Source organism: Aspergillus homomorphus, assembly GCF_003184865.1.
Source record: "Aspergillus homomorphus CBS 101889 unplaced genomic scaffold BO97scaffold_6, whole genome shotgun sequence".
NCBI classification, from domain to species: domain Eukaryota; kingdom Fungi; phylum Ascomycota; class Eurotiomycetes; order Eurotiales; family Aspergillaceae; genus Aspergillus; species Aspergillus homomorphus.
Genome location: NW_020291892.1, coordinates 707,166 through 729,576, shown reverse-complemented (window position 1 = coordinate 729,576; position 22,411 = coordinate 707,166). Strand labels below are relative to the sequence as shown.

At 57.7% G+C, this 22,411-nt stretch overlaps 7 protein-coding genes across 7 annotated transcripts; 3 read left to right on the top strand and 4 right to left on the bottom strand.

The window, feature by feature from the left end:
• Positions 1-39: 39 nt before the first annotated feature.
• On the bottom strand, positions 40-1,239 carry fgaMT (4-dimethylallyltryptophan methyltransferase easF; the record flags this gene model as incomplete). The annotated part of the gene is made up of 2 exons (XM_025693479.1): positions 40-844; positions 957-1,239. Coding segments are annotated over 2 exons (1,088 nt in total), but the record flags the coding sequence as incomplete, so codon positions are not given.
• Positions 1,240-1,443: 204 nt separating this feature from the next.
• On the bottom strand, positions 1,444-3,390 carry fgaOx1 (FAD-linked oxidoreductase easE; the record flags this gene model as incomplete). The annotated part of the gene is made up of 3 exons (XM_025699766.1): positions 1,444-2,499; positions 2,569-3,092; positions 3,159-3,390. 3 exons carry the CDS (start codon positions 3,388-3,390, stop codon positions 1,444-1,446), a joined length of 1,812 nt encoding a protein of 603 aa, XP_025554349.1.
• A 600-nt stretch (positions 3,391-3,990) lies between these two features.
• Positions 3,991-5,653, top strand: dmaW (tryptophan dimethylallyltransferase fgaPT2). The gene is made up of 3 exons (XM_025693478.1): positions 3,991-5,221; positions 5,291-5,412; positions 5,496-5,653. Exons 1-3 carry the CDS (start codon positions 4,068-4,070, stop codon positions 5,567-5,569), a joined length of 1,350 nt encoding a protein of 449 aa, XP_025554348.1. The 5' UTR covers positions 3,991-4,067; the 3' UTR covers positions 5,570-5,653.
• A 709-nt stretch (positions 5,654-6,362) lies between these two features.
• On the bottom strand, positions 6,363-8,174 carry fgaCat (catalase easC). Its single transcript, XM_025692521.1, has 3 exons — positions 8,062-8,174; positions 7,786-8,005; positions 6,363-7,710 (listed from the first exon to the last, which is right to left on the bottom strand). Exons 2-3 carry the CDS (start codon positions 7,975-7,977, stop codon positions 6,460-6,462), a joined length of 1,443 nt encoding a protein of 480 aa, XP_025554347.1. The 5' UTR covers positions 7,978-8,005; positions 8,062-8,174; the 3' UTR covers positions 6,363-6,459.
• Positions 8,175-9,042: 868 nt separating this feature from the next.
• On the top strand, positions 9,043-17,179 carry BO97DRAFT_463045 (amino acid adenylation; the record flags this gene model as incomplete). The annotated part of the gene is made up of 3 exons (XM_025699443.1): positions 9,043-9,612; positions 9,672-13,262; positions 13,293-17,179. 3 exons carry the CDS (start codon positions 9,043-9,045, stop codon positions 16,998-17,000), a joined length of 7,869 nt encoding a protein of 2,622 aa, XP_025554346.1. The 3' UTR covers positions 17,001-17,179.
• On the bottom strand, positions 17,051-19,560 carry BO97DRAFT_468675 (flavin-containing monooxygenase; the record flags this gene model as incomplete). The annotated part of the gene is made up of 7 exons (XM_025699765.1): positions 17,051-18,027; positions 18,115-18,430; positions 18,494-18,529; positions 18,586-18,963; positions 19,034-19,052; positions 19,133-19,301; positions 19,552-19,560. 7 exons carry the CDS (start codon positions 19,558-19,560, stop codon positions 17,230-17,232), a joined length of 1,725 nt encoding a protein of 574 aa, XP_025554345.1. The 3' UTR covers positions 17,051-17,229.
• Positions 19,561-20,038: 478 nt separating this feature from the next.
• On the top strand, positions 20,039-22,392 carry BO97DRAFT_385458 (cytochrome P450). The gene is made up of 9 exons (XM_025693477.1): positions 20,039-20,325; positions 20,375-20,438; positions 20,498-20,750; positions 20,806-20,917; positions 20,968-21,059; positions 21,161-21,484; positions 21,566-21,676; positions 21,747-21,907; positions 22,031-22,392. The coding sequence occupies exons 1-9, from the start codon at positions 20,055-20,057 to the stop codon at positions 22,191-22,193; spliced, it is 1,551 nt and encodes a 516-aa protein (XP_025554344.1). The 5' UTR covers positions 20,039-20,054; the 3' UTR covers positions 22,194-22,392.
• Positions 22,393-22,411: the final 19 nt, after the last annotated feature.

Sequence of the window (22,411 nt, the reverse complement as noted above, 5' to 3'; positions counted from 1 at the left end):
GGCAATGGATATGAAAATCAAATAACTATGCAACCCCGTCTAAGCGTTAGTCTTCACCTGATAAAAAGCAACATCACACCCAGGATTCGACCAGGCATCCACACACTCCACGCCCGCCGCCTCCCAGAGTGCCTCCCTCTCCGCAGAATCATACTTATAACTACAGCCAAACCGCACCTTCTCGCCACGCCGGACGGTAATCTCCTCCAAAGGCTTCCCCAGCGTTACCTCCGCAGGCCCGGGAATCAACGACGCCTCATGGCGCCCGAGCCCATGATTCCACTCACTAAGATACTCCCACTCCATGGGCTCAAACACGCGCCCTTTCCCCTTCCCTGCACCAACATCCCCCTCCTCCTCCTCCTCCTCCTCCTCCTCCTCCTCCTTCTCCCCCAAAAACATCCGATTCGCAAACCCCAACGCCGCCCTCGCGAACGGCACAACGCCCTCAGAGGTATAAGCCCGCAGCACCCGCACAGGCACACGACACGAATCCAGCGTCAACACCAAACTACTCTCGCTCGGTCTCCCGGTCAGTGCATGCTCAGCGATCCGCCGCACAAACGCCGCGGCATTGGGCCGCGAGAAATTCCCCAGCGTCAGCCCGAACAAGAGGAGGTGCTGCGGCTGCTCGCGGATACCGGGGGTGTCGCGGAGCCAGCGCAATCCGTCGTCGAAGGTTCCGTGTAGCGCTGCGCAGCGCACGTACTGGAATTTCTTGGCGCTCTGGAGGGTTTGCAGCGAAGTGGAGAGCTCGCTGGCGCTGAGGTCGAGGGCGTAGTAGTCTGTTGGTTTGTGCTGGGATTCGAGGGCGAGGAGGAGGTGCAGGGTTTTGTCTAGTGTTCTAATCATTTGCATCCGGTGAGTGAGTCAGTTTGGGTGTGGATGTGGATTGAGGTGATTGTGGTGGTTGTGATGATGGTACAAGGGCTGAGGGGGACAGGGGAGGTACGCACGCGCTGCCTAGGTCTACGATTATGCTGTTCGGCGCGATGGTGTCCGCGATACTCTCTGCGTGGTCGCGCAGGATCTGGGTTTCTTCGTGCCGTGGGTAGAAGTCTGGCTGGTGCGAGTGGTGGTTCCAGTGCTGGATGCCTTCGGTGCTGTAGAAGAGGAGCGCTGGCAGCGTCCGTGGTTCGCTGGTGAGGCCTTGCACCACTAGGTCCCGGATCGAATCCGAGGTGGTTTCCTCTCGGATGTCGATGATTGTGGGCTCGGGCTCGGTCTTGGAGATCATGGTTGCTGCTGAGGACAAGTACGTGGATAGAGGTAGAGTGGAGGGTTGTGTGGTATATGGTGGAGTTGGAATTTATGATTGCGATTGCTACGCTGAGAGTGATTGAGTTTCACTGCGCAACCACGGTGCGACAATTGCCACGGTCATAGCTATAAGCTCGTGGTATGCTACAGTACAGCTACTCGTACAGTACAGCAATTACAACGCTATTGCCATATTGCCAATCTCTGCGTAAACGCAGCGAGGCCCGCCCTAACCCGTGCAAACCGGCCGACAGGCCACCTACAGGTGCCGTCTTCATCCCACTCCTCACTGCCCACTCCGAACCGGGCAAAGAACAAGCCGTCCTTGTCTACCTTCCGTTTCACGGCAGCAAGACGCGCGTAGTGCTGCTCTCCCCAGTAGACTTGCTGGAATTGGCTCTCGCTTGGAGCAGCCAGATTGAGGTAGGATACGCGAGCGGCCGGCTCCTCCAGGGAGTAGAGAAGCGGCAGTTGCACGCCAGTGAGCTCTTCGATGGCAGCTGTCTTCCCTGCCATCGATGGTTCCACCGACCGCACGAAGGTGATCAAGTGCGCCGACGACCGCCAGGCCGGATGCATTGCGGTCTGGCTGAACGGAGGATCAGGATCTGCGGCCGCCACCCCGCCGCCGAGATTGCTGGTGAACAGGAGATCCCCCGGCTGCATGGGGAGACGCGCAATGGTCGTCGCCATCTGCCTCGGTCCGTCGGCGGAGAAGAATAGCCGGTTCGAGACGAGCATCGATCCTTGCAGGATGCCATAGTTGTCGGGGTAAATATCGGAGGCGGTGCGAAGCGCCGAGCTCAATCGCGGGAGGACCTTCGAGGTGACGTTGTAAGACACGTCCTTCCAGGAATTGAGAGGGGACAGGTGGTGACGAATGCGCTGCTCCACGTCCTCTGATGCCTCGCTCGTATTGAGAGAATATATGTCCAGGGTTGCTTGGAGGACTGTCGTGGACGCAGGCGATACAATTAGTTGACCGGGGGTGTGCGCGACGGCGTTCATTGATTGGAGCGTGGTCAGAAGGCTGGTCAGCCCTGCAGTCCAGGACCCTGAAGCTGAAGCCGAAGCATTGCTGTGGGGCGCCGAGAGAGCGATACTGGTCACCACAGCAGGGCTGTCAGGATGAACTCGCAGGGTGGCATGAAGAACAATTCCAAAAGTGGCACCGCCACCCCCTCGCATTGCCCAGAAGAGGTCTTGGTTTTGGTGATCATTGGCGATCACTACCTTGCCCTAAACAATAAAAACAAGTAGCCTGGTTAGTGGGGGAGCGGATATGATCGACGGAAAAGGCAAACCTACATCAGCCGTGACCACCTGCAGCTCCAATAAATTATCCACAGCCAGTCCGTGCGCGTAACTGAAGAAGCTTGATACTCCTCCTCCCTGTAGAAATCCACCGGCAGCTCCGACGGTGGGGCATTCTCCACCGACAGCCAGGAATCCCTGGAGAGCGCCACTAGCGTAGAGCTGACCATGCATGACCCCTGCTCCGATAGTGACAGCCCGGCCGGCGCCAACACGGGGTACCCCACTCACTAGGAAGTCTTCATGATAGGTGATGTTTTGAAGCCGATGCATGTGAATTTGCACCGCGGCTGCAGCCGCGGAGCGTCCGGCCCCGTCATGTCCGGTATTTTTGACCACAATGCGGAGTCGATGAGCATTGGCGAATCGGACCACCTGCTGCACATCTTGCGCAGACTCCACCGCCGCCGAATAGAGTGGGATCTGGCCCTGATGGCAGATCTCCCCCCTCGGCGATCCCACTAAGCAGCTCTCATTGTTCCCCGTGCCTGTTTCCCACACCCAATGTTGTAATGCGCCTGTGCTGCCTGTCAGTTGAGGTGCTCTCAATCTCTTTATTCAGTTTTTGGTAGCTCTCCACTTGCCTGCTTGTGCGGCTCGCCACCCACTATCGACTGCGAGCTGATGCAATTCGGTGCAGGCGGTTTCATTGAAAGTGGGGTCGTGACAAACAGAAGCCACCGGTCGTACGGATGACAATACCCCATTCAGCGATGCGTTGAGGCCTGCCCATTCCTCCGAGCGTGGCCAGCAGGGCTCGTGTGGTTGGCAGCGACAATATCGCTCGTCGATCCAGAAGGATCTCCAATCGAGCATTCCAACCACAAGAACCAGGAAACCGTACAGTGTCATCCTCCATGACCAGGATAAACCAGTAAGGGCCATGGTCGATATGTCGGACAGTCCAGGTCGAATAGGCTCCGAATTGGTGGCAAAACTAGGAAGACAAAAACCCTATGAAGCCTCGTGCAGGAGGGGGAAATGCTGAAAGGAAAGCAGTGACGTGACTGAGGAGAGATTGACCTGGGGCTAGAAATAGACATTGCAATGTGGGGTCTGTCTAGCGCGGAACATGACTGACTCTCCCTTTTCATTCATTCCATCAGCGTCATCACATTGGAAATTGCGAAATCCCAGGACGGCGCGGCGCTGCTGAGAAGCTGACATTGCCACCCATTTCCAGCTGCATATGGTCCAGCTAAGCCCATTGACCTCACCTGCATGAATCGTCATGTGCCGCCTACATGGCTTAGCCTGACCTGTTAGGTAAAGCAGTAAGGGCATGGATTGACTTTTCTTAGAGCTTAAGATGTATGGTGTATGGTGTATGGTGTAAATTGTATGGTAGAGAGCAAGCCCCCTCCAACCCCTCAAGGAGGAGCGACAACTGAGGCTGTGTCCAGTACTTTCGCCGGCTCAATAGATATAAGCCGTTAGGTAGCAGAAAGCCAGAACCCATCCCGTCCTTACACGTTTCTAGCAACGAAACCAACATGGCCGCCAATGCTTCGTATCAACAGGCCTATCAGGTCCTGAGCGAGATCTTCGACTTCCCCAATGACGAGCAAAGAAGCTGGTGGCATAGCACGGCGCCCATGTTTGCGCAGCTGCTCCAGACCGCCGACTATGAGATTCACACTCAGTACCGGTGTCTGGCCATGTTCAAGAAGCATGTCATCCCCTTCCTGGGTGTGTACCCCACCAACGATCGCGATCGCTGGCTGAGTATCCTCACCCGCTACGGAACCCCCTTCGAGCTCAGCCTCAACTGCTCGGACTCGCTGGTGCGATACACCTACGAGCCGATCACGGCGGCTAGCGGCACCACTACGGATCCCTTTAACACCTTCGCCATTTGGGAGGCCCTCAAGCCGCTGATGGCCATCGAGCCGTCGCTGAACCTGGAATGGTTCACGCACTTCAAGCGCGACCTGACGCTGGACGCGGCGGAATCGGCCTGGTTGCAGCAGCACCGCGAGCTGGTGGACGGGCAAATCCAGACGCAGAACAAACTGGCCCTGGACCTGAAGGGCGGGCGCGTCGTGCCCAAGACCTACATCTACCCGGCGCTGAAGGAGACGGCCACGGGGCGGTCGGTCCAGGAGCTCATGTTCTCCTCGATGCGAAGCCTGGCTCACCGCTACCCGGCCATCAGCGCGCCGCTGGACATGTTGGAGGCATACGTGCACTCGCGCGGCCCGCACAGCACCGCGACGCCGCGGCTCCTCTCGTGCGACCTGATTGACCCGGCCAAGTCGCGCATCAAGGTCTACCTGTTGGAGCGGATGGTCTCGCTCGACGCGATGAGGGAGCTGTGGACGCTGGGCGGCCGGCGAGATGACGCCGCCACGCACGACGGCTGGGCGATGATCGAAGAGCTCTGGGAGCTGCTCGACATCCCCCCGGGGCTGCGCTCCTACCCGGAGCCCTTCCTCCCGCTGGGCTCCATCCCGCCCCCGGGCGAGCTCCTCCCCAGCATGGCCAATTTCACCCTGCACCAGAACGACCCCATGCCCGAACCGCAGGTGTATTTCACTGTCTTCGGCATGAATGATATGGCCATCGCCCGCGCGCTGACCACCTTCTTCGCCCGGCACGGCTGGACCCGCATGGCGCAGCGATACGAAGAGAGCCTGCGCGCATCATAGTGAGTGCACGCACCCTACTCCCGAGGCACGAGAAACATGATAGCTAAACTAGATCGATTACATTCTAGCCCGCACGCTCTACACGAGGAGCTGAACTACATACACGCCTACATCTCCTTCTCCTACCGCAAAGGTCGCCCGTACCTCAGCGTGTACCTCCAGACATTGGAGACTGGCGACTGGGCAATTAGTGAGTTGCATCCCCTCTTCCCTTGTCTCTCGCATCCGGGTTAGGGTGCATTGCTATGCGGAGCTAACGGAGTTGCGACGCAGCACGCTTGGAGCCAGACTGCACCGAAACCAAGGAAGCGATCCCCGTATCCGTGAATGTCGGATCGAGCTTGTGAAGTACCTCGGCAGTGTCAGTGTCTAGTGTATTTTGTACTTCGTTGGCTGTGTCTCGGATTTCAGTACCAGTTTTCATTCCCTGCTTCTGTTGTAAGCTATAGCTATGCTAAACAAGATAGTATGCACAGCTCAGTGGTTGCGAGTCTTACAGAATGCCTATTATTATTTGCAGGTTGAAATATCTGGATTAGCCAGTTAGAACTCGAGATTAATGCCGAATTGCTAGGCAAATAAGTGAGTTCCAGGACGCATTAGTCTATTGGTAATAGATGAAACTCTTCTGGGTCATGTCATCTACTGTATGAGGAAGAGACAGGCGTCATGCGGGCAAACACACTATAGTATTGTTGCATCGTGGCTGTAGCACCTTGCATGAAAACGCAATTATCAAATCTAGACGACAAATTCCCCACCAATGTTTGATCATATGATCAGAAATTGAGCGGAGAACTGAAACGGATATCCTTAAGGTGTCTGGTCCGCATGTTGAATCATATCTGTTGCATGGAATTACTCAACCTGAGTACATCAGAGTGAACGCACCAATTGACTAGCGTAGTCTACTTGAAGCACTACCCGCAGTAATTTTGCATCTTATAGATTAGTATTATGCATGCGTTCATCGACCCCGCCGGGTAGATTGATTGGAATGAGGCCCGGGCGGGGATGCCCTAACTCCGTTGCCTCGCCAAGAAAGGCAAACAATCTCACTGCATACGAAGACAGATGATGAGGCCAGACCCTTGTGGATCTCAATTTCTTGTTTCGTGGTAAAAGTACCTCCCTTGTGATATTCCATTTTAGCTAAGAGTCACGTCCATAGGAATTGCGACCACGCTGTCCGGCATAGTCATTAAGCCAACTCATACTAGCTAAGCTACTAGTACCATTACAAATGCGCCTTTTGCTGTGGTGCCTCAGTCCCTGCCTCCATAGGCGTCGCCGGCTGGGTCTTCTGCTCGGCTAAAGTCTCGATGCGCTGCGCCAGTTCGGGATGCACCAGCTCAAAGGTTCTGTACACACGCGTACGAATCGCGGGCCGGGTCTGGGCTACCGAAGCGGCGAGGTTCTCGACCATGCGGTCCTGGAAGTCCTGGCTGCGGAACTCGGGCAAGACCAAGTAGTACTCGCGGGCGAACTTGTAGTCGTTGGCGTGGGGTTGGGACCAGGTCGGTGACGATACCTCAGACAGCCACTCCTGGAAAGCTGGGTCGGATTGAATCGGGGCGGTTGTCGTCGATGACGCACGACTCTGCGGCGGGCTTTGCTGCTGCCCTAGACGGTAGCGCTGGGCGTCGGCGTAGGCGAACATGCGCGCCTGCAGGATGGGATCCTCGGAGGGCTCGACGCCGGGGACGAGGTTGGCGGGCGAGAAGGCGCGCTGCTCGACCTCGCGGAAGTAGTCCTGCGGGTTGCGGTTCAGCGTGAGGCGGCCGAACGGGCGCGAGGGGATCTTGGCCAGGTCCTTGGGGTAAGTTCCCAGATTCCAGTGCTTGGTCACGTCAAGGATGTTGAAGCCCAGCTTCGGGGCGTCGGCCGGGTCAATGACCTGCACATTGGCCGTCCAAGTGGGATACTCGCCGCGCTCGATGGCCTCGTACAGGTCGCGCGAGGCATGGTCCGGGTCGTGCAGGCCCGCGTCGTCTGCGGTGGACTGGCCCATGGAGAAATTGGGCCCGCGGTCGGACGAGAGGAAGAAGTGTACGTACTTGAACGAGCCGTCTGGCATCACCCACTTGAAGGCGTGGCCCACGTACCCGCTCAGCGTGCGCCAGGTGAACATCGTCCCGAAGTCGCTGAACTGCAGCAGCACCATGTGCAGCGACTCGTGGTTCGCCGTCACCCACTCCCAGTAGTGGTTCGGGTTCAGCAGGTTGGTCTGGGGGTCGCGCGTTTGCGCGTGCATCAGGTCCGGGAACTTGATCGGGTCGCGGATGAAGAAGAACGGGAAGTTGAGGCACACCCAGTCCCATTCGCCTTGCTCCGTGAAGAACTTGATCGCCATGCCCTTCAGATCACGCACCCCCTCCGACGAACCGCGCTCCAGCCCCGTCGTCGAGAATCGCGTCATACACGCCGTCTTCTTACCCACGCCGAGGAGCATGTCGATGTTGCAGATATCCGAGATATCTTCCGTGACCTTTGCAAGAGTGGTTTGTATGAGCAACAGTGGTCATCGCAGGAGGAGTCAGGGATCGGGACTGATGGAACCTACCTCGAACACCCCATACGCACCCGCGCCTTTGGCATGAACTGGTCTCTCGGGGATCTTCTCTCGATTGAAGCTCGCCAACGCTTCGATGACGGGATGTCCACCTACTGGCAGTGTCTGCTGAGATGGTTTGCCATGGCCACCTGCCATCACCGGGCACCCTTTCAAGCCTTGGCCTTGTCCACGGGGATCCATTCTCTTATGGGCTTGCTCCCAACCTTGTCTAATTCTCGCTCAGTCAATAGATGGCATAAGAATAGATGTTTGAATCCTACTCACCGAGTTTGATTTCAGAAGGAATGAATCACTAATGGGACATGTAGCACCTTCAAGCAATGTGACTGTCACCAGGCTATTCGCACGGTACAGACGCAATACGCAAAATCGATCTGTATATAAAGCAAAGTCAGATAGAAGTAGGTGCAACCATGTGAAAGCCTGCTATTTTTTCTTAGCGGTGGGGTTCTCTCCGGACCTCTGTCCTACGGTACTTTTTTCTTTTTCTTTCGTTTTTTCTCAATTATTTTTTTTTTTTTTTGCTTCTCTTCTTTTTTCCGATCTCTTTTGTCCATCCCTGTCTGAGTCGACATTTCGCCTGTTTTATCTAACGCCTGACTACCCCTCATCTGTGACTTCATCAAGCTGCAGTCATTAAGTAGTGAGAACCTCTTTTCCCAAATCCAGAATCAAGCCTGCAGAATAGCCACAGTCCAGACCCATTAGCAGTGCACCGCGCGGATACTTGGAAGATCGACATGACGGGGCCAGCTCGAGCAGGGCGTGCAGTGCATGCATGAAACCCCCTCCATACGAGCTCCTCAAATTAGAAAGGGACCCCTCACATCATGGATCATCAATGAGGAGATTGCATCGGACTCCGCGGTGGCTAAGGTTCAGGCGGCATGACACTAATGCACTGCGCCCCGCTATACAGATCGACTTGTTTTCCAGAGTATCGCGCTTGAATTGGTACCGTTTTGTATTGTATGTGCGGTACGTACGGGTATGAGGGAAGGTATGATCATGGAGGGGAGGGCTATTGCTATTGCCAAACACTGCGATGTTGCTTCTGAGGCGTCTTATCTGTGCCCCTGATTGAGTGGCTCTTTTCTAAGGGGCTTGTTGTTCTCTCTCTATCGGGCGGAGGGTTGTTCGATGCCGTTCAAGTCGGCAGTACACTGTAGTGAAGTTGTACATTACAGGAATATATACTAAACACCTACAACATTGGATCAAACCACATATTCTGATCATCTCAACATGTCCAAATCGACGAATCCTCAGAGCTTGAACCCACTCCCAAGTCTTGCGAGGGATGACGATGGCCTCGACCAGCACAAGGAACACGATCCGGGCCCTTGCTACTTCCCATCGTTGGGCGACGACCATGCGCCTGGATCCGGTGAATGGCTCCAAACACGCGCGCCAGTGCCAGTAATCCAGCAGCCGGAGTTGAGGCAACTCTGCCAGACCGTCGATGCGACAGTTCCCGCCGTGCTCCTCGGGGCATGGGCCTTGGTCCTGCGCGCATACACGGCGACCGACGCCGTCTCTTTCGGCTTTGTCGAGGAGCCGGTCACGCAACCATCAATCTGCATTTTGAATATGCCAGAGGACCTCGCACCGGGGGAGTTGGTTCAGCAGGCTCAAGGCGAGTGGGTGCGACTGCGGCAGGTTCGCTCTTGCGCTTTGACTGGCTGCGGGCACTCTGCGCGGAGCGCTGGCACGACGCCGTTTAATACATGTTTGGCGTTTGTATCTTCTCTCTCTGATGGGGTGAAAAGGGAGCGTAGGATGGTGGAAGGGTGGATTTACGATGTTCCAAATAAGGTATGTACTACAAGTCTCTGCTGTGAGGGAGACACGAATGCTAATGAACGGATCTGAAGCACGGCCTGCTCTTGGAGATTGACGCTCAAAGGGCGGAGGCAGCGCTCTCTTGCAAAACTTCGATGCTCACTCAGGACCAGGCGGCGGGGGTTCTGGAGACATTTTGCGTCGCCGTGGCGCGTCTCATGCAAGACCGAAATTCCAGTCTTCGCGGCCAATCTCTCCTCGGGGATTGTGACCGAGAGAGGATCTACGCGTGGAATGCCGTCGCACCGGAGCAGACCAGCCAGTGTATCCATGAGCTGATCCAAGCGCGGTGTGTGCGACAGCCCGAGAGGCCCGCCGTCTGTGCCTGGGATGGCGACTTCACCTACCGGCAGCTCTCGCGTCTGTCGGCGGACCTCGCCGCGCACTTGGTGAGCGCAGGAGTAGGCCCCGAGGTGTTTGTGCCCATCTGCTTGGAGAAGTCCCGGTGGGTGGCAGTGGCCATGCTCGCGGTCATGCAGGCTGGCGGTGCGATGGTGCTGCTGGACGTCTCTCATCCTCCGGCTCGTCTGCAGCAGATTTGTCGGGAGGTATCTGCTCAGGTGGTGCTGACATCGCCCGAGTCTGCGGCTGTGGCTCGCGCGTTGGCCCCTCAGGTGGTTGTGCTCGGGGATGTCCAGCAACCCGCAGAGCAGCCGGACAGCAAGAAGCCTGGGCTTTCTGAGTCCGTCACCCCGGACAGCGCGCTGTATGCGGTCTTCACCTCTGGTTCGACGGGAACCCCCAAGGGCGTGATCATTGAACATGCCACTTTCTACGCCAGCGTGCGGCCTTACACCCAGGCCCTGCTTCTTAATGAGGACTCCCGCGTCTTCCAGTTTGCTTCCTACGCCTTCGATGTGACTATCTTCGACACCCTGATTACCCTCATTGCAGGGGGGTGTGTCTGCATTCCCTCCGACACAGACCGATGGAGCGATATGGCTAGAACGATCGAACGATTCCAGGTGAACCACGTTTCTATCACGCCCACGGTGGCCCGACTCTTGTATCCCCACGAGGTTCCGACGTTGAAGACCCTGGCCCTTGGAGGCGAAAGCTTGTCAGCCGCTGACTTGGCGCGATGGACGGACCATGTCCATGTCATCAACCTGTACGGAGCATCTGAGTGTCCGATCATCTCGCTCCGGCGCCGGCCACGAGGAGACCCCGGGGCGGGCGAGGTCGCCTACTCGACCGGGAGTGCCAGCTGGATCGTCGATCCGCAGGACCATGAGACCCTGATGCCCATCGGGGCAGTTGGGGAGCTGTTGGTGGAGGGTCCCATTGTCGGCCGTGGGTACTTGAACAACCCCGATGCCACAACACAGTCTTTTATTCCCATGCCATCCTGGATGCGCCAGTTTCGTGGGTACAAGGAGCACCAGGGTCGTCGGATCTACAAAGTCGGGGATCTGGTTGCGTACAAGGCCGACGGCTCGTTGCGATTTGTGGGACGAAAGGACACGCAGGTCAAGTTGCGCGGCCAGCGCATCGAACTCAACGAGGTCCAGCATCATCTGCGTCAATGCTTCCCGGAAGCAGCGGATGTGGTGGCCGAGGTGGTCACGCCGGCGCGAGAGCAACGACCGCCAATGCTCGTCGCTTTCATCGCCCAAGCACAAAGTGACAGCACAACACAGCCCCCTGCTGCACTCCTCGCAGAGCCCACCGGCGAGTTTCTCGGCCAGAGTGAGAGGGCGCGGTCTCACATGCAGCTTGCCTTGCCTCCTTATATGGTGCCCGCCGTCTTCCTTCCGCTGCGCGCTCTTCCGCTGACGGGAACAAGCAAAACAGATCGAAGGCGACTGCGGGAACTGGCCGGCGCTTTAACGCAGAGAGAGCAGGAGCGGTTCCAGCTAGGGCTGGCTCGTCGTCGACCACCAGCAACCGATATGGAGAAGGCGGTGCAGCGGTATTTCTCGGCAGTCTTACACATACCTGGAGAGGAGATTGGGGCGGACGATCATTTCTTTCGTCGCGGGGGAAGCTCACTTTCAGCCATGGAACTGGTTGCTGCAGCCCGCAGGGATAAGCACAGGATTACCGTCAAAGAGATCTTTGACCACCCCCGCTTGTGGGAAATTGCCTCGATCCTCCAGTCAGGATCGGATTGGACGGATTCCGTTCCCCAGCCCTTTTCTCTGCTGGGGCCGATAGACGTACAACATGTTATCAGGGTAAGTGCCGCCCAATGCTCGGTTGATCCGGATGCCATTGAGGACATTTACCCCTGCACGCCGCTGCAAGAAGGTCTTATGGCCTTGTCCATGCAGGGCTTGGGCCCGTCATTCGTCACCGAGGTCGCATTGGCGGTTCCTGCAGGTCTGAACCTCGAGCGACTCGAGCTTGCGTGGGGGAGGTTGGCACAGGCCAGTCCGATTCTCAGGACTAGGATCGTCGTATCAGATACCATCCATGGGATGCTGCAGGTTGTGGTTCGGGAGCGGATTAGCTGGACCAAGCAAGTAGAAGCTGCACCAGCACCTGGACTGACAGCAGTTCTGGGCGGCCCTTTGGTGCACCTTGCAATCTGTCGAGCCGAAGAAAGCCCTGATGTAAGTCATCAGTTGGTGATACACATGCACCATGCTGTGTATGATGGATGGACGCTCCCGTTGTTACTCCAGGGCTTCAAAGACGCATACAATGAGCTCTCCCTTCCAGCTCGACCGTTCACTCCATTCATCCAGTATATAACCAGCACGCAAGGCCAAGATGCATACTGGAAAACCATGACAAACGGTTTTCGGGAAGCAGCATTTCCCCCACTGCCCTCCGCCACCTACCATCCCGTCCCTAAAGCCGCCATCTCAACCAGCGCAACCATCCCCCCGCCAGGCGACCGAGCCTTCACTAGCAGCACCTATATCAGCCTCGCGTGGTCGCTGACCCAAGCGCAGTTGCAAGGCAGCCACGACATCGCCTTCGGGGCCGTCCGGTCAGGTCGCAATGCGCCGGTGCCGGGAATCGAGAACCTGACGGCGCCAACCATCGCGACGGTGCCCTCGCGAGTCGTCCTCACCCGGGAGGACCGCATCGCGCACGCCCTCCAGAAGCTCCAGAAAGACACGATCGACGGGATCCCCTTCGAACAAACCGGCCTGCAGAACATTCGTCGGCTCGGGCCCGATGCGGCGCGCGCGTGCGCCTTTCAGACTCTCCTCGTCGTGCAACCGGAGCGACCTCCGTCGGCCGATGATTCCTTTCTGCGTGAACTGACGTCGTCGAACGACGACCACCTTGCCTGGGTGACGTACTGCCTGACAGTCATCTGTCAGTATGACGGGGATGCACTCCGCGTGGAGGCGGTATTCGACGACCAGGTGGTGCCAGAGCACCAGATGCAGGCGATTCTGGCGCAGTTCGTCCGGATCCTCCGCCGGCTTCACGAGGACCCTGCGGTCTCTATCGGCGAGATGCTACAGTTTGCCCCGGAGATGGTCTCGTGCTTTGGGCAAGAGGAGGAGCGCAGTGCGTTCTGGAATGAGGAGTTCGGCGATGGAGACGAGATGCCGACGTTCCCGCGCCTGCCTTCGACCTCCTATGTCCCAGTCTTGGATCAGCAATTGCAGCATTCCTTCGCTGATAATCTGGAGGCTCCAGGGCCTTACGCCACTGAGGCGGTAAGTTTGGGGGCTTGGGGGCTACTGCAGGCGCGTTATCTTGCTTCGTGTGATACTGTCTTTGGTGCTGCGTTGAACGGGCCTGTACTGCCGTTCAGGGTGCGGACTCTTCAAGGTGAGGCCGTAGGAGAATATCTGGATGTCATCCGGAGCCGCTTGCAGAAGATATTTGCCCGTCAAAGCGAGGACTGCCAGGTCATTGCTTGCGCTGGTCCAGGTCCGGCCGCAGCATGCGGGTTCCAGAGTCTCCTGGCGATGCGGCGTGGGCTCAGCACCGACGTACCGCTCTGCGGAGATGGCCGCACCAGGGCTCTAGTTATCGAGATCGCAAGCAATACTACTAGTACCACCGTCCACGCGCGGTTCGATTCCAACGTCATCAGCGTGGAGTCGGTCAAGCGCATGCTGCAGCAGTTCGAGCATGTCGCGTTGCAGCTGTCCGCCAACCGGACGATCGCGGTCAAGGACGTCGAACTAGCCAGTCCGCGCGACAAAGATGACATCTATCGCTGGAATAGCCGGATTGATGAGCGCAGTGAGACGACAGTGCACGCGCTGATTGAGGCGCGAACTGTGCAACAGCCCGACGCGCAGGCTGTCTGCTCGTGGGACGGCGAGATGACCTACGCCCAACTCGACCAGGTTTCCTCCAAGCTGGCCGCATACCTGATAAATCTCGGCGTCGGGTGTGAGACGTACATTCCTCTCTGCTTCGAGAAGTCCCTCTGGACCATTGTGGCCATGGTGGCCGTGCTGAAGGCTGGCGCCGCGTTCGTCCCACTCGATGCTTCCGCCCCGGAGAACCGACTGCGAACCATGATACAAACGGTCCAAGCCACCACTCTGCTGTGCTCCCGAGCCCAGTACGACAGATACCCGAGCCTGGCCCCGACAACCATTGTCCTGGATGCGTCCTGGGAGCGCTGGCTGGCAGACCAGCCTCCGCGGCTCTCGTCAACCGTCTCACCCGGCAATGCGGCGTATGTGATCTTCACCTCCGGCAGCACCGGGACCCCCAAGGGCATCGTGATTGAACACGGGGCCTTCTGCACCGCGGCACTGGCGCACCGAGCCGGGCTCGCGCTGGGGAGGAACCGCGTGCTTCAATTCTCCTCGTACGCCTTCGACGTCAGCCTCGGGGAGATCCTATGCACGCTGGTCCACGGCGGCGCAGTCTGCGTCCCCTCCGACCAGGAGCGGGCGGATGATATCGCCGCCGCCATCAACCGCATGGAGGTGGATTACGCATTCCTGACACCCTCCTTCGCCAGCACCGTGGATCCGTCCTCAGTGCCGACCCTGCGCACCCTCTGTCTGGCAGGAGAGCCTATGACGACGACGACGCTGGAGACGTGGGCCAGCCACGTCCGTCTGATCAACGGCTACGGTCCCGCCGAGTGTTGCGTGATCAGCGCCTCCAACCGCTACGTCACCGTGGTATCCCATCCCGCGAACATCGGCACCGCCGTCGGGGGCGCGTGCTGGGTCGTGGACCCCGAGAATGACCAGATTCTCGCCCCGGTGGGGGCCGTTGGGGAGCTGTTAATCGAGGGTGCCAACCTTGCGCGCTGCTATATCAACCAGCCCGAGCTGACGCAGCGAGCATTCATCCCCCGTCCCAGGTGGATGCCCTTTTCCCGCTGCAACCGCCTCTACAAAACCGGGGATCTCGTCCGGTACCAGGAGGACGGGTCGCTGGTGTTTGTAGCGCGCAAAGATACCCAGGTGAAGATTCGGGGGCAGCGGGTCGAGCTCGGCGAGATTGAGCATCAGATTATGCTAGTCGCCGGAGGTGGTGCTGGTGTGTCAGCGGTCGTCGTGGCTTGTCCTACCACTGGCGGACCGTTTGCCCGGCGGCTTGTCGCGGTGTTGGAGTCGTCGTCGTTGGCTGCCCAAGGAGAAACATCGCAGGGCACGGTCTTGGCCCCTGTTCCCATGCGCCAACTTGCGACTGTGGGGGTGGATGTAGCTGCGATCACGCACAAGATCCGGAATGTCCTCCCCAGCTACATGGTACCTGACCACTTCATCACTGTGGAACGCCTCCCAAGGTCGTTGTCGGCCAAACTGGACCGCAAACGAGTTCAATCCTGGCTGATGCAGCCGCCTTCCGAGGTTTTACCGCGCTGGGGCGGCGAGGCGAAGAGTGAAGTTGGGAATGCGCTCGGCACAGACGAGACAGTCGCGCACGCAATCAGCTACAAGATTGTTGGCTTGTCGGAACGTGACAGCGGCGTTTCCCCTGTGCAGCGAGGCCACGACTTCCCCATCGCCGCCGCTGGCCTGGATTCCATTCAACTGACCAGCTTGGTCGGATTCTTGAGACAGACGTATGCGGTGAATCTCACTGTCCGTACGTTGCTGGACGGGACAGCCACGGTGCGCTCCCTTGCAGCGCTTGTCGCGGGAGATACTACATCCGACACGCAGAAGCCGCAGTCAATCGACCTGACCGGCGAGGTTGCGCGGCTGGTTCAGACTGTGGACCGTGACTTGGCCCTAGCCCAACCCTTACCTGTGCCACGAGCACAAGGTCGAGTGGTCTTCCTGACCGGGTGTACTAGCCTTCTCGGCACCGAGATCCTGCACCAACTATGCGAGAGCGACGAGGTCCGCCGCGTTATTGTGCATGTCCGGGCGCGGACTGACGAGGAGGCGTCCACACGGTGCAGAGAGGCCGCCAGACGCGCGCGGTGGTGGTCCGAAGAGCGCCACGGCCCCAAGCTTGAAGCCTGGGCCGGGGATCTCGGCCAACCGCGCTTAGGGCTCCGCAATGAACAGTGGGCATGCGTGAGCGGAAGTTCTCCCCCGTCGCCCCAGAGCCCTGACTCTACAGCAGTGAATCCTCCCCTGCTCGTCGACGCCATCATCCACGCCGGCGCAGCAGTGAACTGGAACGCGGGCTACGAGCTCCTCCGCGCCGTCAACGTTGATGCAACCGTCGACCTGATCCGCGCGGCTCTCACCTCACCCGCCCGGCCGCAGCTGGTCTACGTCTCCGGCGGCCACACGTGGCATCCGCACGAGACCGAGACCGCACTGGCTGACGCGGTAATCCGCAGCGGCAGCGGATACGGACAAAGCAAGTTCGTGGCGGAGATGGTGGTTCGCCGCTTCGCCGGACCACGACTCTCCGTCGTCAAGCCCGGCCTCATCATCGGCACCCCGGAGGAAGGGGTCCCCAACGTCGACGACTACCTCTGGCGCCTCACCGCGGCCGCGGTGGGAGGGGAATCGTACAGTGCCGAGGCGGCGCTGGACACAGGCATGTTGTGGATCACGTCCTCGGCGCGAGTAGCCGAGGCAATCGTGCGGAACGCGCTCGCACCGGTCCCCTTGGACCGCGCAATCACTTACATAACCGATGGCGTGGCCGTGGCCGAGTACTGGGACACCGTCAACGAGGCTCTTGGCAACAACACTCGTAGACTCACGCCAGTGCCGCATGAGGAGTGGGTGTCGCGCGTGACGCGGGCCATCGACGTGGACGGCCGCACCCATCCCCTATGGCCGGTGCGTGAGGTCTTTGAGGAGGTCAACGGTCGGTTGGGCGGTGCGAGGTTCTCGGACCTTGGCGTTGACCATCACAAGTCACACGTCCGGGCGGCGATTAGGAAGAACGTCGAGTTCTTGGTTAGAACGGGCGTGTTGGGCGCGGCAGATCAATCGCATGGTCCTTCGACCGATGAGGCGTTTCGTCGGGCTGGGCAGGTGTGGAGCTCGCACAGAACTGTCTAGGATATGTGTGCTCTTGTTCTATGAGGGTGGAAGGTTTGAATTGAACTGAGATTATAAAAGCAGAGGATGCACGTAGAGCACGGCAGCCAATTTCACATCCATCGTGTCTAGATCTACCACGACACATTGCTCCTGGTCTACCAATACAAATAGGTCTTGATAATTCCACATTTCTCAAGCAGAAAGGCAAACACCGCCCGGTGTATTGTACGTAAGACCAGACCCAGCGCTATGCCCCCTGAGCAGGCGTCCACTCAAAGCCGTCCCGCAATAAACTGCCCAGATCCTTCGCATTCTCGGTGCTCATCAAATCCGGCAGCAGTTCTCCTTCATCCGCCGTCCGCAGATACCAGACGGGATCGGCGTTAGCTGCGAGCTGGCGCTGCGCAAACCCATTCCCCAGATAGTCGAAGCGATTCCCACCGACATAATCGACATCATAATCGTCATAACGCGGGGTGGCCAGAGCCTCAAGGTAGTGCACGGTACTCCCCGGCCACAACGCGGTGACCTGGCCGGAGCGGGAGTCGCGCCACCACGAGCGACAGCGGCCGCTGCCGGCGCGGGCGTGCCAGACCGTCGAGGCCATGAAGCGGTCCTTGTAGGTCATGAAGTCGTCGACGGCGGCGGCCTTGGGCTCGAAGCTGCGGATGCCCTCCTTCTGCCACCGGTTCAGCATCCGCGCCATGTAGTCGCCCGCGGCCTCGATGCAGACCATGATCGGTCCGCTGCCGATCGGGCAGTTGGGCCCCACGAACATGAAGTAGTTCGGGAAGTGTCGCGCCGCCAGCGAGAGGTAGTTGCGTGGCTCGTCGGCCCATTGCGTGGCGAGATCGCGCGCCTCGCGTCCCAGCACCGGGAAGCGCGGTCGGAAGGTCGTGTCGAAGCCTGTTGCGCAGACCAGGACGTCGAGCTCGTGCGCGCTGCCGTCTGCTGCTATGCAGCCGGTTCGTGTCACTTCCTTGATGGGCCCGGGGCATGCGGTCACGTTCGGCTGGCCGAGGCTCTCTAGGTAGTTGATCCCCGGCTGGGGGGGTTAGCTTGGTGTTTAATCTTCATGCCTGGTTCCCGCTGGGCGGTCCGGGGAAGTGTCACAAGGGGGAAGGGATCTCACCGTGGGCCGTCGACAGCCCAGTGGGAAGTCAGGGATGATAGACTTTGCAAGAACATGGTCGCTGCCGAGCTTCGCGCGCATCTGGGTCTCCATGTCCTGCGCAAGCACCTCCTGGGCTTTGGAGCCCTGGATGAACATAGAGAACAGCGCCGCGGAGGTCATGAACCCTTCCGTTTGCTTGCGCACTGCCAGGAGCTGGTCGGGGTTCTCGCGGAAGTTCCTCTTCTCCTCCTCTGTGTATTGGTGATATTCCATCCCTCGCGCCGGACTGACCCAGGTGGCGCTGCGGATGAATGCCGTGACGTGCTGTGCTTTTCTACTCCCAATCAGAACAGTTTCAAACAAACGATGGGACGCGTATTAGTGATAGCCAGCTTACCGTTGTAACTCAGGCAGGACCTGCACCCCCGAAGACCTAAGCCACGAAGTTAGGGCTCAACAGCACAGCAACAAACTAATAAACTCTCCTACCCATTACCAATAAGTCCGACCCTCTTCCCCCCCACATCCAGAGTCTCATCCCAATGCGCCGTATGCACCAGGGTGCCTTCAAAAGTATCCAGTCCGGGGATGTCAGGGTACTTCCAAGCGTTCAAGATCCCAGCCGCATTAATCAGAAAATCACACCGTTGCTCAAGCACCGTTCCATCCGCGCTGCGGCGCACGCGGACCATCCACTCCGCTCGGTCTTCGTCCCACTCCGCGTGGACCACCTCGTGCTGACACGCGATATACTCACGGAGCCCGTACTTGTCCGCGAACCCGGCGAAGTACGCGGCGATCTCGCTCGCAGTCGCGTAGTTGGCTGACCAGGCCGGGTTGGGCTCGAAGGTGTAGGTGTAGTTGTGACTTTTCCTTATCAGTATGTCTTTCCTATGCAGAGAAAGCGGGAGAGTGGAATTGAAGCCAGGTAGCTTACGCAGGAATATCACAGGCGCCTGAACACACGGAACGGGGGTTGTCAGTTTTCTTTCTGCCTTGCTCGACTGCGACTGATATACTCAGAGGGAAGGCTCACATCCTGGGTATCGGTTCTCGAACCACGTCCCGCCCACGTCGGCGTTCTTCTCGTAGATCTGAAGCGTGAAGTCCGTGAAGCTCTTCTTCAGCCGGTAGGCGAGGTACAAGCCTGAGGCGCCGGCGCCGATGCAAATCACGCGCAGCTGTCGGTTGGCGTGGATGGGCCGCTTGGGAAACTCTGGGATCGTCATGGTGTGTGTGTTTTAGATGAAGCGGATGCTGGGGCTGTGAGGCAGTTGACGATGTGCGCTGGTGTTGTTGTCTTGCGCTCTCGAAACTGGGCTTGATGTTCTGTAGTTTGATAGATGGTGCTATGAGGGGGCGTGGGAATACAGTATAGTATGGATGTATTGAACGGTCATGGTATTGTCAGACGTTTTCGGCCAACGTGTATCGACTAATTCATAGGCTACGTACGCTATGCATGTTTGGGATAAACCCGCAGATCAGCTGCAGCATGATGCCAAGAGTGACTTTGTGTGCAGCATGGGGGAAAAAAATAATAATTAAAAAATAAAATAAATTCAATAAAATAATAGAAGCCACGGTTAACGGCGGGGCGGGATCGGCCCAAACCGTCCGAGATGCAGATTTTCCAAGCTCTCCTCTCTTCTTTGCTTTTACCGCCGATATTAAGTGGCTGGCTGACCGGGGTAGAAGTGCCCTCATCAAGCTTTATCTGGTGGCAAGGGAATTGTGAAACGCAACGCGGACATACATTGAGACTGTATTGCGCAGCCCACAGGCATATGACGTGATATCACATTTCTGTGAAGCTCCACACAGGCCGATCTGGCCCAAACGTGCCAGGACTCCCCCATCTCCCCCTCCCTCAAGAACCCTATGTGCTGAGCATTCCCTCACGCCGTTTTTCTTGCATTTGCAAGGATCAATAATCCCACAAGGTCTCGACTGTGAGAATGTCTCAATTACTCATGAGCCTTCGCGAAGGCAGCTCGATCTCTTCCTGGTATTGCGATGCGCTGATTGAGAAGCCTTTTGTTGCTGGTTTTCTTCATCTTCTGGTTTTGGCCCTCAGCACCATCGTCCTACGTCGTCTGTACTTCCATCCATTGGCACGCGTACCTGGGCCCCGTCTCGCGGCCTTGACAGACCTCTATGCCTTTTACTTCAATTTCCTGCAGGGAGATGGCTACTCCAAGCAGTTCGAAGGCTTTCACGCCAAGTACAGTAGGAGAATGCCCGTCCGTCCCATCAAACTAAGCTGAAGTTGCGAAAGACTCCTCTATCATCCGCATCGGGCCGAATCATGTCCACATAAATGATCCAGCGTTCTTCGAAGAGTATGTTCCTCGCTCGGTCCCATCCTATATCTCTTCTCTTTCTAACACAGGCCAATCAGGGTATTTTGCGTCGGGTCCAAGTGGGCGAAGGATTCTTCGTTCTACCGACACTTCGGTGGGCTAGACAGCATGATCGACCCCCAGGACTACCGCATCTATCGGAGCCACATCGCCCCGTTGTACTCGGCGCGGTCTGCCGACGAACTGGCGCCGAGTGTTCTCAAGGAGTTGCAGTTCAGTGCCACCAAACTGCGACGACATCTCAGCACGAAGGAGCCTGTGAATGTTCTGCAAATCTTCCGCACCCTGAGTGTCAGTACCTGTTGACCCTTGAACTGTTGTCTTCTGATTCGAGTTTCTTTACTAGGCCGATATCGTTCTGCGGATCCTCTTTTCTCACGATGTAAATCTTTTCGATTGTGAGACATACCATCCCTTCTTGGAGGCGCTGGATACGGTGATGACCAAGACCTGGTTAAGTAAGTCTTTCACGCTCGCGTTCCCACTGCAACCATCTGACCACACCTAGTTCTCACGTATCCGTCCGTGGCCGGTTTCCTGAGCCTAGTGCCAGGCTCCGGATATCGGGCTTTTGCGTCTGCCTTTAAAACCTTCACCAAGGTACGTTCGCGACCTACCCTCCTGCTAGAGCACGCCGGGTGAAGTGTGTTGCACTGGCATATTTGAACTGCTTTCGTAACAAACGGCCAACACCACATTAGTACTGCGAAGAATGGGCGGCAACGGATGTCCGAATGGCAAAGTCCTCGCAGGTTGCATCCCAGCGGGATTCCCACATGAAACGCTACGCGCAAATCGACCCGAGCGACACCAAGAAGACCCGCGCCGTCCTTCATCCCCTGGAAGACATCTTCAACTTCATCGCCGGCGGCAGCGACACCACGGCGTACACCACCGCCTGCGCCGTGCATTACCTGTTGGCCTCGCCGACGGCGCTGGCCAAGCTGCAGGCTGAGCTCGATGCGGCAGCGCCCTTCATCCGCGACAACTTCGATCACAACAAGATCGCGAGCCTCCCGTATTTGGTACGTTAATGCTGAACCTGGACAAATGGCCCGCGCTTAGGCCTTTCTTTCCTCACGCTAACACTGTCTCTTCCGCCACAGGGCGCCGTTGTGAAGGAGGCACTCCGTCTCTCGAGTCCAGTGCCGGGCTGTCTGCCTCGTCTGGTTCCTGAGCCTGGCACGCGATACGGCTCGATCTTTCTTCCCCCGGGTGTGAGTAGAGTCAACTGCCTAGAATGAATTATGTTGCGCTCGGACTGACAACGACATACCACATATCTAGACCGCTGTATCGGTCAGTCTGCTGAGCATCCAGCAGAACGCACGCATCTTCCCCGAACCGCAGAAGTTTCTCCCGGATAGATGGCTGGGAGACGAGGCGGAGACCACGAGAAAGTGGAATGTGGCCTTTAGCAGGGGACCGCGTCAATGCATCGGTGTTAAGTACGAACCGCCCTCCCTGAAAAATGGAAAGAAAGAAAAAGCTACTCGTCGTGTTTACGTTCCCTAAGCAAGGAGGGTTGAGAACCGTGGTTAGAGGAGCTGTTGCTGACGATTTGTGGCTAGTATTGCGTACCTCGAGCTCCATGCTTGCCTCGCCTATCTATTCTCTCACTTCCAGTTTGCCTTGTGCAATCCGACCAAGACGGAACTGGAATGGGTGGACCGATTTGTCGCGCATAGCACGAGAGACGTCATGGTTAGAGTCACTGAGGATCGCTGGGCGTAGATGATTCTTCTTCGTGCTGCGCTGTGGCGTGGAGAGTTGGCGGGTTCCTGCTCGTGGTGGTCTGAGATAGACATCTTGGATGATTCGTCTGTGAGATGCTCGTGGTCTGTGTTACTCGCTAGGTTGTCGTGTGCATAGAAATTGCAGTGGCAATGGGATGGGATGGGAGGCATTAGTAGATGCTATGGCGTCCAGCTCCAAGTGGCTGGAGCAAACGG

What these genes read in the sequence shown, in the direction of transcription:
- BO97DRAFT_385458 (XM_025693477.1), top strand. Translation starts at nt 20,055, where the DNA reads ATGTCTCAATTACTCATGAGCCTTCGCGAAGGCAGCTCGATCTCTTCC. An exon ending in GATCCAGCGTTCTTCGAAGA is followed by an intron (nt 20,439 to 20,497) that starts GTATGTTCCTCG and finishes CAGGCCAATCAG; the next exon opens with GGTATTTTGCGTCGGGTCCA. An exon ending in CGTCAATGCATCGGTGTTAA is followed by an intron (nt 21,908 to 22,030) that starts GTACGAACCGCC and finishes ATTTGTGGCTAG; the next exon opens with TATTGCGTACCTCGAGCTCC.
- fgaCat (XM_025692521.1), bottom strand. Translation starts at nt 7,977, where the DNA reads ATGGATCCCCGTGGACAAGGCCAAGGCTTGAAAGGGTGCCCGGTGATG. An exon ending in GTGCGTATGGGGTGTTCGAG is followed by an intron (nt 7,711 to 7,785) that starts GTAGGTTCCATC and finishes ACTCTTGCAAAG; the next exon opens with GTCACGGAAGATATCTCGGA.
- dmaW (XM_025693478.1), top strand. Translation starts at nt 4,068, where the DNA reads ATGGCCGCCAATGCTTCGTATCAACAGGCCTATCAGGTCCTGAGCGAG. An exon ending in GAGAGCCTGCGCGCATCATA is followed by an intron (nt 5,222 to 5,290) that starts GTGAGTGCACGC and finishes ATTACATTCTAG; the next exon opens with CCCGCACGCTCTACACGAGG. An exon ending in GACTGGCGACTGGGCAATTA is followed by an intron (nt 5,413 to 5,495) that starts GTGAGTTGCATC and finishes GTTGCGACGCAG; the next exon opens with CACGCTTGGAGCCAGACTGC.